This window comes from Dendropsophus ebraccatus, chromosome 7, assembly GCF_027789765.1.
Source record: "Dendropsophus ebraccatus isolate aDenEbr1 chromosome 7, aDenEbr1.pat, whole genome shotgun sequence".
NCBI lineage: Eukaryota > Metazoa > Chordata > Amphibia > Anura > Hylidae > Dendropsophus > Dendropsophus ebraccatus.
In genome coordinates, this window is record NC_091460.1 from 99,759,439 (window position 1) to 99,773,425 (window position 13,987).

The 13,987-nt window shown below is 47.0% G+C and overlaps 1 protein-coding gene across 2 annotated transcripts in view; it reads right to left on the reverse strand.

Annotated features, from left to right (window-relative positions):
- The window catches only part of TMPRSS9 (transmembrane serine protease 9), a 108,368-nt gene that overhangs the window by 27,166 nt on the left and 67,215 nt on the right, over window positions 1-13,987 (reverse strand). For both annotated transcript variants that reach the window (XM_069977969.1, XM_069977967.1), the window contains exon 5: window positions 8,733-8,905. In XM_069977969.1, coding sequence (XP_069834070.1) covers window positions 8,733-8,905 — 173 coding nt within the window. The remainder of the gene's footprint in view (window positions 1-8,732; window positions 8,906-13,987) is intronic.

Here is a 13,987-nt window from a genome sequence, read left to right on the forward strand (position 1 = left end):
GATAGAAAGGAACAAGTGTATAAGCTAACACTAGCTGAAGTGTATAATATTATATATACTGGCATAATGAAAAATTAAAAAAAATAATAATTGCAGAAGTGCATTTTTTTAAAGGATACAAGTGTGTGAATTAATGTCAGGTACTACTCTTTTCCACACCTTTTTTTAATATATACAGGCCACATGGAGGCCAAAAGGACACTCGTCACACTTAGAGGATGCTCACCTAGTTTTTTTTTAACTTCATATCAAATTAAATAAATAACTCAAAACAAAGTTTAGTATCGGAACATTATGGCTTCATAAAAAATTACCAGCACCTTAACGAACCTTAACGAACCAGATTGGTTAGGAACTTTGCAAAAAGTTCGGTTTGGAACCAAACCGAACTTTGGGAAAGTTTGTTACGAATCTAGTTAAAATAACAACGGCAACGCAAAACTGTACTTTTTTCACAGAACAGACCAGGATACAAGGGATTATTACTCCTATGGTCCCTTGAATCCTGGTTTTCTGTGAAAATCAAGATGTGTGACGTCACCCCACAGCCTCTAAGGTGCCTGAGCGCGCCAACGGCTTGTCAGTGTGTTGCCAAACTTCACAGAGAGAGAGGAGCTCCCTATTAGATAGAGAGGGAAAAGAGATAGATAGACAGATAGATAGATAGAGAAGGAATGGAAAGTGTTAGTGAGAGAAGCAGGAGAGAAGAAGAGAAAAAAACAAATAGCAAGATCCAGGGTGTATATATATATATATATATATATATATATACACACATACAGGGTAGATATAGAAGATAAGGTGATAGATAGGGAAAGAGGCTGAGAAATCAAGAGATAGGGAGAGATAGACATCTAAATAAAAAAATAGTGAGATCTAGGGAGAGATAGGGAGATAAAAAAAAAGAAATAGGTAGAGAAAAGTGAGAAGTGTTAGCACTTTGATTCAATTATAAAGGGCACCATATTTCCATGCTTCACTGAAATTATATTGGATATTATTATATATTATAAGATATTAAAAGCATAATAAAAGAAGTATAATACTGTCATCTGGAGTAAGTAGCACAATGCTAAATGGGGGCAGTGCTCATGACTTTTTATTTGGTGTGATTATATATAATCAGACAAATGTATAGCCTCTTTTTATTGTCTCTTCTTTATTGTCTCTTCTCAACAATACTGGCCTGGGTGCAATCAAGTGCTGCCCCCTCCTCCTCCTCCTCCACTTTTTTTTCCCACTATTTTTTTTCACTATTTTTGCACTTAGATTTTTTCCACTTTTTTTCATTGTAATAGCAACTGCAACTAAACAAAACTATACCCTATCAGACTCCCACTATTGTAGCTGCAATTATTCAGCCGTTATAGCAAGGTTTGTTTTAGGTTCGGTTTGTACGAATCCGAACTTTACGAAAGTTCGCCGGATCGAACCGAACTGAACTTTTCAAAAGTTCGCTCACCCCTACTACAGACCTTACTAAGCTGCAGCATACAGCTTTTATATGTCTTGCAGGAAGTGGTGTATTCTTTCCAGACTGAAACAGTGCACATAGTGGCAACATAGCCTTAAAGCGGCTAAAGAGAAGCAATATTATTGATTGTATTAAATATCTTCACTAGTTTATGAGATAGGGTTGCTTGTTAGGTAGAGGACTAGGGAAGATCACGATCATTACAGTCAGTACACAGGCGGAAACTTAAAGGGAATGTATCCCCTAAATTTTCTTGTACTGATTAGAGTCAGATACTACAAATTGTTCCTTTGTTTTTATCTATTTTTATTTTCTGACTATATTTTATTTTTTGTACATTGTTATGGGGGCTGCCATCTGGCCTGAGCTGTTTTTAACAGCATTTAATGACATGCTTTACAGTAAGCCTCATGGATATAGACACCTATAGACAGTCTGCCCCCTTGCAATTAATGTGAAACATCACTGAGAGTAGGCTGTGACCTTTGTAGAGGTCATTCCACAGGGAGCTGCTATTGTCTCCTCTATCTACTGGTGTCACATGTCGCTGCAATGCTGTACAGATCACTTTAAGGGGTTATCAACCTAAGAGCGAAAAAATTAAATGCTAAGTGGTCTTACTTACCAAGTCCCCCTGAGTATTTTGATCCATCTCCTGCCTTTCTAGCTGCTGCCATTCCTGAGTTACAAGTTTTATTAAAAGTCAGTCTATATCCAAGATAGTAAACTACATTTCCCATCATGTATTTGCCTGATTGGTCCATTTGTGTACTCACCCCCTTAGCTTTCTTTCTTGCCCACTGCTGTCATTACTATTGCACAGTAAACATAGGACTGTTTTTTTCCACTGATTTTGCATCACATCACCCCAGTATGTATCTCATACTAGCTGATGATGTAGCAGAGCTGACCCGTGCATGGTGTATATATGTGCTGCATAGCGGGCATTTGTTTACCAAAAGGTGGGGGGGGGTAGTGTAGGTTTAGATCTCGGCTTGCTGACAGTGAATGAAAACATTCCAGTTCCATCAAGACTATAAGAACATCTATAACACTTACAATATAATGTGCTTTGACACAAAGACAGGTACATATGCCTTCATTTAGTGACCGCAAGCAGAGATAGAATTATACCTTTTCATATTACAGAAACCTAGGCTCAGGGACCCATGCAAGTCTATGGAAGCAGCACAGGTGCATGGAGATGATGCAGATGATGTCTCCTGGGGTCAGGTTACCAAGTCAATAGACAGCTAACCCAGCCCCCAGAGAGGAGATCACATGACCTGAGACCACAAAGGGAGGGGCTTAGCGTGGTCTGAGTGGACCTAGAGTAGAGGATATTACACATCCAAAGCCAATAAGAATGAGAAAAAAACAGGGAATGGGTGCCAGAAGGTTATACATGTATCTGGTGGTATTGGGAAGGGGGATCATTTTTGTTACCTGGATAACTCCTTTAATTTTAGCCCCAGTAGTAAGAATGAAAAGTGCAAGATTTTTGTTTTATTTTATCATATAGATAGAAAAATGTAAAATGAGAAAGCGCAATCACCCCCCCCCCCCCCATTAAAAGGTAAAAACATTATTTACACAATGGTGTATATTTCCTTTTAGTATACTTTTCCTATTGTGTCAAGGTTACATGTGATAAGCTGCCTGTTATATCCTATTCTATATACGGTGTTCTCAGGTTTATAGACTTGAGGCATCATGTACACAGTTTCTGTTCCTAAAAAAAAGAGTTATTGTTCTCCCTTTAAATTGTACACGCATGCAGCTCTGTAATAATCTCTCTGTAGGTTTTTTTTTAGCTTTTTTTTTTCTAAATTTTTAAAAAATATTTTTTCATTTACTTCAATCGTTCTTGGCATCTGTAAAAAGGATCGGCAGCGGCATTGCTCAGATTACAGTGCAGAGTTGGCAGCCAGTCAATGCCTTTTCTACTCCTGCTCCTTCTATGCTAGCCTAGCTCTGGACATTTTAAGCCTATTAATACAAGCTGTTAGATAAATGGAAACATGTATTATAGAAGCATAATAGGTAGCTACTGAATTATCTAATAACATTGTATGCAATACTTAAGCAAAGGAATGGTGTCTGCCTAATTACAATAGAAAAAGTTATACCATTTTCATGTAGATAAATACTGTAGATAGAATAGGAGCCTTCCTTGTTTACCGCCAGGGGCTAAAATATGCTTGGGGTCTTGTGATGTACACATTTATGCAACAAAGCTCTGAGAACTGTACTGTACAGCCGTGCACCTGGGCAGAGACCACATGACAAAGATTGTTTTTTATCCACTGGCAGTAAACCAAGTTTCTACTGAATGATGGCAAGCAAAGATCTTAAAGGGGTGCTCCGTCATTTTTTCCCCATATAATTTAGATTTGTAATTTACTTCTATTTAAAAATCTCAAGTCTTGCTGTACTTATCAGCTTCTTTATGTCCTGAAGGAAGTGGTATATTCTTTCTAGTCTGACACAGTACTCACTATTGCCATCTCTGTCCATGTCAAGAACTGTCCAGAGCAGTAGCAAATCCTCATAGAAAACCTCTAGTACTCTGGACAGTTCCTGATATGGACAGAGGAGGCAGCAGAGAGCACTGCGTCAGACTGGAAAGAATCCACCACTTCTTGCAGGACATACAGCAGCTGATAATGGATCTTTTAACACCCCCCCCCCCCCTGCACAACAGTGAGTGGGCTGAACATTATAGCCATGGGCCCCTCTTCGGGCCCCTGTGCACCCAAACTGTCTGTGCCCATGTATGTTTGGTTGGGGGTAGGGAGGTGCTGTCAGCCACTGCTCCATGAAGACAGACCACCGTTCTCTTACTGAACAGACCCCATAGCAGTCCCATGGTCTGCTGTGGTAACTACACAATTGTCTCTAGGTGTAGAGGAGGTCCGCTATCACAGAAAAACATCAGTAAATTGTTACCGACCACAGGCCTTAGATACGTACAAATCAAGAACAAAATCACAGGGGCGTATCACACTTCTAAAACATCACATTTATTTATTCGGCTAAAAATGTTAAAAACACCACAAACACAGATATTTTCCAAGTCTGCACCTTTATAACCATCAATATGGGGTGCAGGCTAGATGCAGGTCGTCTGGAAAATCCGATCCAAATTGTAGGGCGACAAAACCCAAAAGAGGAGGTCCACTTCTCGTGGTTACAGTGCCATGGCTCAGGGAGCTTAGGTGGTATACAGGGCCGATTCTAGCTTTTCTGGCGCCTGAGGCGAAAACTGACAAAGCGCCCCCCCCCCCCCCCCCCCCTCAGAGCAATAGTCAGAGAGAGAAGATCCAGGAGAGGCACAGTGCATTACCGCAGTGTGTATGGGACACCACTATAGATAACAGTGTGCTCTGTGCGGTGACCAGATTTTTTAACTGTTTGAGCCACTATGGGCCCCCTGGGAGCTTCAAAACAAACAACAATCTACAACTGCTGACCTCTGACCTCAGGAGCCGGAGAAGAGCCATAAAACGGGCTGCTCTGTTAACTCTTTCAGTACTGCAGAATGTAGAGTATTACTGTGCATCACTTACATTCTGCAATACAGAAAGCGTTAACAGCAGAGCAGAACATTACTTTTATGCCTCTTCTCCTGCTCTTGCACTGTGCTGAGGTCAGCTCGGAGGTCGGCAGTGCAGAGAAGACATAATATAGCGTCCCCGCTGCTGCTAACTTTTTCTTTTCTACAGTGTGTAAGTGATGCAGAGTATAATAACTATATCTATGTCTTATGTGATGTGAATATGAGGCTTCCAGTGCCTCCTCAGCGCTTCTCATGAGGCAACTGACAGGAAACACGGCTGGGCACTAAGCCGTAACTAGTTGTAATGATAAGGACACAGGACGCTGATGCCGCCCCCTCAAGGGCTGTGTTATCTGCCGCCTGAGGCAAACACTTCACCTCGCCTCATGGCAGATACAGGCCTGGTGGTATACAGCAGATGGGCTCTGGTGTTTTCACTGGGGTACTTGTCACGGTGGCCAGGAGTGGCATTACCCACCCCTGGAAACACTGTCACTGGGCTTAGTAAAGGGTAGCACATGTCCAGAACATAAAAAAAAAGTTTTACTCAAAATCTTCAGTGCAATACTAGTAAATAAAGGAAGCAGTGCAGATACAGGTGTAGGTTGTGCTAGAAGTAGTGACTAGTAGAAGAAGGTAGAAGTGTGCTTGACTTGGCAGAAGTTGCTGAGGGCTGTCTTGGAGGACCTTGCCTAGGCATAGTTACAATACTCTGCTGGGATAGTGTTAATAGTGTTACAGAAGAAATCCTCGTACTCACAGTTAAGATAAATGAAGTGAACTACTGCCTTTTGCCAAACCAGTCAGTGTCAGGTTCAGTAGTATAAGTCACGAGGCTTGAACTACTGGGCGAAGCTAACTCCTCATAATTACCTGAGGAGGTTGAGCAGGTACCAGTGGAATACTTCGGCTAAGGCCCTTTGTCCCACTGAGGATTAATTCTTGGCTTTGTAGATTGTTCTGACTATTGAAAAGGAAGCCAGGCGTAGACAAGGTTGACCCAGGTGACAGCTCAGCTTTGGGTTTAGCAATGCAAAGTTACTTTTAGCCTCTCTGGCTCCATGGCTGTGTCTTTCTCTCATCAACTTTACTACTACTGACAGACTCCCCCAACCAGGAACTAACCCCCTTATATATAAAGGTGACTTGGGCTAGCTTCCCATTGGTGGACACATACTGAGGAGAGGAGAAGGAAGAAATGTAATAGGTCAGGAGTGTGTGTGGTATCTGCACCAGTGACCAGTTGAAACAGTGAAGAAAAAAAGCGCAGTTAACCCTTTTCCTTCAGCTGTGTCTAGGAGAAACAGGGGAGAGTGAGACACCAAGTGGTCATAGTGCGAAAAGGCACCTATTATCCCAGAGTGTAACACCTGACCAGGGCTGTATTAACAGCTGCTGCTGCCCTAGGCACTAAACCTGAAGACGCCCCATCTTCACGCACCTATTGGCGATACCAGACCTGACCAGGGCCGGGACAAAGGGTACGCCAGGGTAGGCGATGGCCTAGGGCACCATCTAGTGGTAAGTTACAGGGGGCGCAATTTCAATTTCTTTAAAAAAAAAAAAAAAAATCATTGACCTGCCAGGACCTGCAGGACCTGCCAGGACCTACAGAGGCTCCGCCCCCTCCTCACCATGTGACCTCTTCTCTGTCTGACTGCTGGAGGCTGTACCGACTGCTGGGCTGCTGTCTGGTGAGTTCACTGACTCTCCTCATTCTTTAGCTGCTGGGAGAGGGAGGTCACCTAGGTCACAGGGCTGCCCCATATAACACTGCCCCATATCCCTGCACTGCTCCTCTATACACAGCACTTCCCATATTGTACCCCAACCTGAGGGTCACCAGCTGCTCCAAAACTACAACAGTCACAGCATGATAGGAGTTGTAGTCCTGCCACAGGTTGGTGAACACTTATATTCTGTTTATTGTGTACAGGCTAATCCCCCTGACACCAGTGATTTACAGTCAGCGGGTACAGTATACATGTCCTGTTACATTCAGGGGGTACAGTATACATGGTCCTGTTACAGTCAGGGGGTACAGTATACATGGTCCTGTTACAGTCAGGGGGTACAGTATACATGGTCCTGTTACATTCAGGGGGTACAGTATACACGGTCCTGTTACATTCAGGGGGTACAGTATACATGGTCCTGTTACAGTCAGGGGGTACAGTATACATGGTCCTGTTACAGTCAGGGGGTACAGTATACACGGTCCTGTTACATTCAGGGGGTACAGTATACACGGTCCTGTTACAGTCAGGGGGTACAGTATACATGGTCCTGTTACAGTCAGGCGGTACAGTATACATGGTCCTGTTACATTCAGGGGGTACAGTATACACGGTCCTTTTACAGTCAGGGGGTACAGTATACACGGTCCTGTTACATTCAGGGGTTACAGTATACACGGTCCTGTTACAGTCAGGGGGTACAGTATACATGGTCCTGTTACAGTCAGGGGGTACAGTATACATGGTCCTGTTACAGTCAGGGGGTACAGTATACATGGTCCTGTTATATTTAGAGGTTACAATATACATACTGGACTCTCCCATATAGTCTGCAGTGTGGTAATACTCTGCAGAGCCTGTGATGACCAAGTATCAGCCCCCACATACAGTATAGCCTCCTGGCTGTCCCCGCATAGTGTACAGTCTACTCTGGGGGGGCGCCATTTGCCTTCTCTGTCTAGGGCACCAAAACTCCTTGTCCCGGCCCTGGACCTGACCAATACCACCATACCCCCCACCCCCCTAGAAAAGACACCAGATTTACTGGCAAATCTGAACGGGAGGAGGGAAACTAAAAAAATAAAAACAAAAAAATTAGTTTTTTCTGTCTCCCTGCTCCCTTGTGCTGCCCCCCTGCAATGTGCTTCCCTAGGCACCGGACCACGGGTGCCTAATGGTAAATACGGCCCTGCACCTGACAGAGTTACCTTTGGGCAGATGATATAACAGGTTATTAACATCTCAGCCTCTTTTCATGCATCCCATGATGTTATTAGCCTTGACAGCTTCTGCCTGGCACTGATCCATAAAATGTTTACTGTCCACCAAATCCCTCATTTCATTTTGTGCAGAAGTTTTACCCAGTGTTTTTATTATTTAGCTATTTACTAATAGAATATTAAATTGAGGACCTGTGGTTATAGCATAGTTTGGCATGTCATTCTATCCGGTATCCTGATGTATAGCATAGCATTTGCTGTACCAATTTGTGTGCATTTGCTGTACCAATCCAAATGCGCACCGCTAGTCCTAATGCACACTGGCAATCCCAATGCACACCACCAATCCCAATGCACCCTGCCAATCCCAATCCACACCGCCAATCACAATGCACTTTGCCAATAACAATCCACACTGCCAATCCCAATGCACACCGCCAATCCCAATGCACACCGCCAATCCCAATGTACACTGCCAATCCCAATGTACACTGCCAATCCCAATCCACACCGCCAATTACAATCCACACCACCAATCACAATGCACATTGCCAATAACAATCCACACCGCCAATCCCAATGCACACCGCCAATCCCGATGTACACTGCCAATCCCAATGCGTGTTATTTTTACTGAGTAGCTTAATCAATTGAAAGCTGAGCAGTACCTGTTTGCTATGGGGAACAAAGTCAACTTTTTAGTTTTTATCAAAGAGGACCAATGTGTCATACCAGGAACATACCAGCAAGTACTGCAGAGGAGATATTTCCATAGGTGTAAACTGGGATGGGCTGATCTCTCAGTGAGGAGGACAGGCCTTGTCTGAGAATGTCGTCCATCTGCTCTAGATCATCTGTGTAGACTGATGACATAAACTGCATCTTAAGATGGGCAATGATGCTTGCATTCCCGCTGCTGTGAGAAAAGTAAGAATAGTTTAGGAACAGTTTACTACATTATATTACAAAATACAGAATGTAAGATAAGATAAGATAATACTTTAATAGTCCCACCATGGGGAAATTCAGTGTGTTACAGCAGCATATACAAAAAGCTAAAATGGTAAGGTAAAGGCATTACGATTAAAGTAGACAAAGAGAAGAAAAGGTAAAAAAGATACAGTAAAAATATTTAGGGGGACATTTATAAAACTAATTGCGTCTAATATATCTAGTTTGCGCTCAAAATAAATCTAATATGAATTTATGAAGCTTTTTTAGACAAGACTATCCGAATTAGATGCGACTTTTTGAATTAGATTTTTTGTTGTTAATTAGATCGATAGTGCGCCAGAATTCTTTTTTAGCTAAATTTATTAACTGCGCAATTTTTTAAAAAGTCGCATATATTGGCACATCGCTACGTCTGCTCCAAACCAGGTGAATTTATTAGACTAATTAAAAGACCATTATTTTTAAGACACATTTACTATGCTATTAGACAATTTACATAATTTTGACTAAACACATTAGATTGGAAATTATGGCAAAACATCTTTGACAAAATCGTGTTTTTAGATTTGTTAGTAAATATCCACCTAAGTTCTTTTTGTGGAGTGATCTCTGCATAGGTCGGTGATGATTGTACAGCCTAACCGCTGCAGGAAGGAAGGACTTCCGATATCGCTCCTTCTCGCACTAGTACTAGTACTGCCCAGTGCTGTCACGGTCTCTTGCATAGGATGGGAGTCATTTTCCAGTATGGAGCTGACCACTGACAAAATCCTTTGCTCCCCCACCACCTGCACCAGTTCCAGGGGGCTTCCAAGGACAGAGCTGGCCCTTCTGATCAGCTTGTCCAGTTTGTTCCTATCGCTGGTTGATATGCCACTCCCCCAGCAGGCCACTCCGAAGAAGATGGCTGATGCCACTACAGAGTTACAGGTCCTATCGTTCAGATTATCGTTAAATCGTTTGAATCTAAACGATAATCGTTCGTTTGAATAGCAGTTAAAGTGACACTGTCGCCCCCTTTGTGCATTCTGACATCTCTACACAGGTGTAATGGGTAAATTTAGCGTTTTTATATCATACGTCATTGTGCTTGTTCAAGTAAAAAGTAGTCTTTTATCAACTGCAGATTGTGTTGAGTGGGCGTGGCCTCGCATCATTAGCGCCTCTTAGCCCCACCCACAATGCCACCGTTGGCCCCGCCCCCTCACCGGCCATTGGAACAGGCTGGCCTAAAGGTCTAGGCCAACAGTGGCGCTGTGGGTGGGGCTAAGTGGTGCTAATACTGTGAGGCCCCGCCCACTTAACACAATCTGCAGTTGACAAAAGATGACTTTTTACTTGAAGAAGCACCATGACGTATGATATAAAATAAGGTATGAAAACTGCTAAATTTACCCTTTACACCTGTGTAGAGATGTCAGAATGCAAAAAGGAGGTGACAGTGTCACTTTAACTGCTATTCAAACGAACGATTATCGTTTAGATTCAAACGATTTAACGATAATCTGAACGATATTCGTCCGGTGGAATAGGGCCCTTAGTGTAGGAGAGGAGACTGATGCTGGGGTGGGAGGAGCTGGTGTGTGAACAAACCTATTGAAGAATAGATTGAGCTTATTAAGCCACTTTGTATCTCCTTCTACCTGGGAGACAGGCTGTCTGTGTCCAGAAATTGACTTAAGACTTTCCCAGACCTCGCTAATGTTTCTGTGTTCCATTTGTTCTTCCATCTTTCTCTTATAATTGGCCTTTCCCTCCCGGATTTGATGCCTTAGCTCCATTTCTTAGTCTTTCCTTGTTTCCTGATTTAAAGACCATCTTTTTCTCCTTAAATGGGTACTCCGGGCAAAATGTGTTTTTAAATATGTTATTACATAAAGAAAGTTATAGAAATCCCTAATATACACTAATTATGGGAAATGCACATATAGTGCTATTTCCCTCACTTTAGTAGGTCAGACAGGCTCACTTCCTCAAAAAAAATGTGACGTCACGTCTCAAATGTATGCAGCAGCAGGGGGCGCATGTAGAAGTATAGAAAGGGAATAGACGTCTATTCTCCATCCCTCCCTGGGCTGGTAATGTCCACCTTCCTCTGTCCGACCCCCCTGCCCGGTCCTATTATACTTGCTGCAGTGGCTCACCCCAACTAGCTGCCCCCTCTGAGCCCATCTCTCCCCTGGCCGGTCCCCTGCAGGAGCCGTTCCGGCGGGGTGCAACTTGCCGCCCCTCATGTGAGCACTGTGCCCGGTCCTTAGCACGAGCGCTCACCCGCCGCCCTTCGGGGTGAGCGCTCATGCACCTCCTCCTCCGAGCCTGCTCCCCTCAATCACAGCCCGCCGCCTGGTCCCGTGCAGAGCGCTCACCCGCCGCCGCCCTGTCCCGGTGGGGTGAGCTCTTATGCACCTTATGCACCAAGCAGCTGCACCTTCTCCCAAGCAGCTTGCTTCACTGTGCACGGAACCGGGCGGCCGGGTGAGCGCTAAGACTGGCTCAGATTGCTTCATCTCAGCGCTCACTCGGCCGCCCGGTTCCGGTGAGTGCTCCTGCAGGGGACCGGCCAGGGGAGAGATGGGCTCAGAGGGGGCAGCTAGTTGGGGTGAGCCACTGCAGCAAGTATAATAGGACCGGGCAGGGGGGTGGGACAGAGGGAGGGGGACATTACCAGCCCAGGGAGGGAGGGAGGGATGGAGAATAGACGTCTATTCCCTTTCTATACTTTTACATGCGCCCCCTGCTGCTGCATACACTTGAGACGTGACGTCACATTTGTTTTGAGGAAGTGAGCCTGTCTGACCTACTAAAGTGAGGGCAGAGCCGCCGATAGGGCAGTACAACCGGTACTGCCGTATGGGGCCCGGACCCTAAGAGACATGGGGGGGGGGCCCGGCGGGCCCGCCGGCCGCAGCCCCCCCGACCGCTACGCTAGGGGGGCCCGCACGGCCCCCCTTGCCACCCGGGGGGGGGGGGGGTTGTGCCGCTTCGGTCCGGTGAGCTTCCGGCACACGCTGCCTCTATCACTGGCCGGAAGCTCACAGCTGCAGCCCTGCGGTCCTTCTCTGCTGCTCGGCAGCGGCGCATGTGACGTCATCGCGCCGAGCAGGAGAGAAGTTCCTGGACCGCGGGGCTGCAGCTGTGAGCTTCCGGCCAGTGATAGAGGCAGCGTGTGCCGGAAGCTCACCGGACCAATGGGAAGGGGGGACCTGCGAAGCCTGCCTCTGCTCCCCCGGCCGCTCCCTCTTCCCCCAGCCTCTCCTCCTGTACCCCCCCTCCAGCCTCTCCTCCTGTACCCCCCCCTCCAGCCTCTCCTCCTGTACCCCCCCTCCAGCCTCTCCTCCTGTACCCCCCCTCTAGCCTCTCCTGTACCCCCCCTCCAGCCTCTCCTCCTGTACCCCTCCTCCAGCCTCTCCTCCTGTACCCCCCCTCCAGCCTCTCCTCCTGTACCCCCCCTCCAGCCTCTCCTCCTGTACCCCCCCTCCAGCCTCTCCTCCTGTACCCCCTCCAGCCTCTCCTCCTGTACCCCCCCTCCAGCCTCTCCTCCTGTACCCCCCTCCAGCCTCTCCTCCTGTACCCCCCTCCAGCCTCTCCTCCTGTACCCCCCTCCAGCCTCTCCTCCTGTACCCCCCCTCCAGCCTCTCCTCCTGTACCCCCCCTCCAGCCTCTCCTCCTGTACCCCCCTCCAGCCTCTCCTCCTGTACCCCCCCTCCAGCCTCTCCTCCTGTACCCCCCCTCCAGCCTCTCCTCCTGTACCCCCCCTCCAGCCTCTCCTCCTGTCCCCCCCCTCCACCCTCTCCTCCTGTACCCCCCCTCCAGCCTCTCCTCCTGTACCCCCCTCCAGCCTCTCCTCCTGCACCCCCTAGCCTCTCCACCAGCACCCCCAGCTGCTCTCCCTGCCCCCCAGCTGCTCCTCCTGCCCCCCATCTTCTCCCCCTGCCTGCCACCCCAGCTGCTCCTCCTGCCCCCATCTACTCCCCCTGCCACCCCAGCTGCTGCCCCCGAGCTGATCCCTCTGCCCCACATTGCTCCCCCTGCCCCTCTCACCCCAGCTGCTCCCCCTGCCCCCATCTACTACCCCTGCCCCTCTCACCCCAGCTGCTCCCCCTGCCCCCCATCTGCTCCTCCTCCTGCCCCCATCTACTCCCCTTGCCCCCAGCTGCTCCCTCTGCCTCCCCAGATTCTCCCCCTGCCACCCCTAGCTGCTCCCCCTCCCCGTCACCCCAGCTGCTCTCCTTCCCCCTGTCACCCCAGCTTCTCCCCTTCACCCCAGCGGCTTCCCCTGCCACCCCCAGCTGCCTCCCTTCCCCAGTCACCCCCAGCTGCCTGCTTGCAGACTAGTTGTGGTCGGAGAAGTCTTCTTCGCCAGATGGAGAAGAAAGCAAGAAGCGACGGCAATCGGAGAAGACGTCACCTGTGAGTCATTAGTAACTGCACTGTAATCACTTCTATAGTGTGCAGAGCCTGTGTACCATTGGGGTATAAATGGGTCAGTGTATTGTTTGCGGTAGTGTACTGACACAGCCCTGCGGTCACTACAGTACACTAGCGCAAACTTTTAAACTAGGACCCAACTACAACAGCCGCAGGCACTACAACTCCCAGCATATGCTGAGGGCTGCAGACTGTCAGTAAATGCTGGGAGTTGTAGTGCCTGCAGCTGTTGTAGTTGGGTCCTAGGTGCATTATACACTGGATGCTTTGTAGCATATAAGAATACATAGATCTGTGGGGGCTCAGTGCAGGGACGTGACCCCAGAACATCACTAATAGGGGATAGTGGTAGATGTTTTGTTCTATCCCCTATTAGTGATGTTCTGGGGTCACTTCCCTGCACTGAGCCCCCACAGATCTTTGTATTCTTATATGCCACAAAGCATCCAGTGTATAGGACCCAACTACAACAGCTGCAGGCACTACAACTCCCAGCATGTACTGACAGTCTGCAGCCCTCAGAGTATGCTGGGAGTTGTAGTACAGTGTAGACAGATGTATTGCTGGACCTTCAGGGCTGATGGTTGTCACCCACAGATTGCAGCCACCAGGAGCC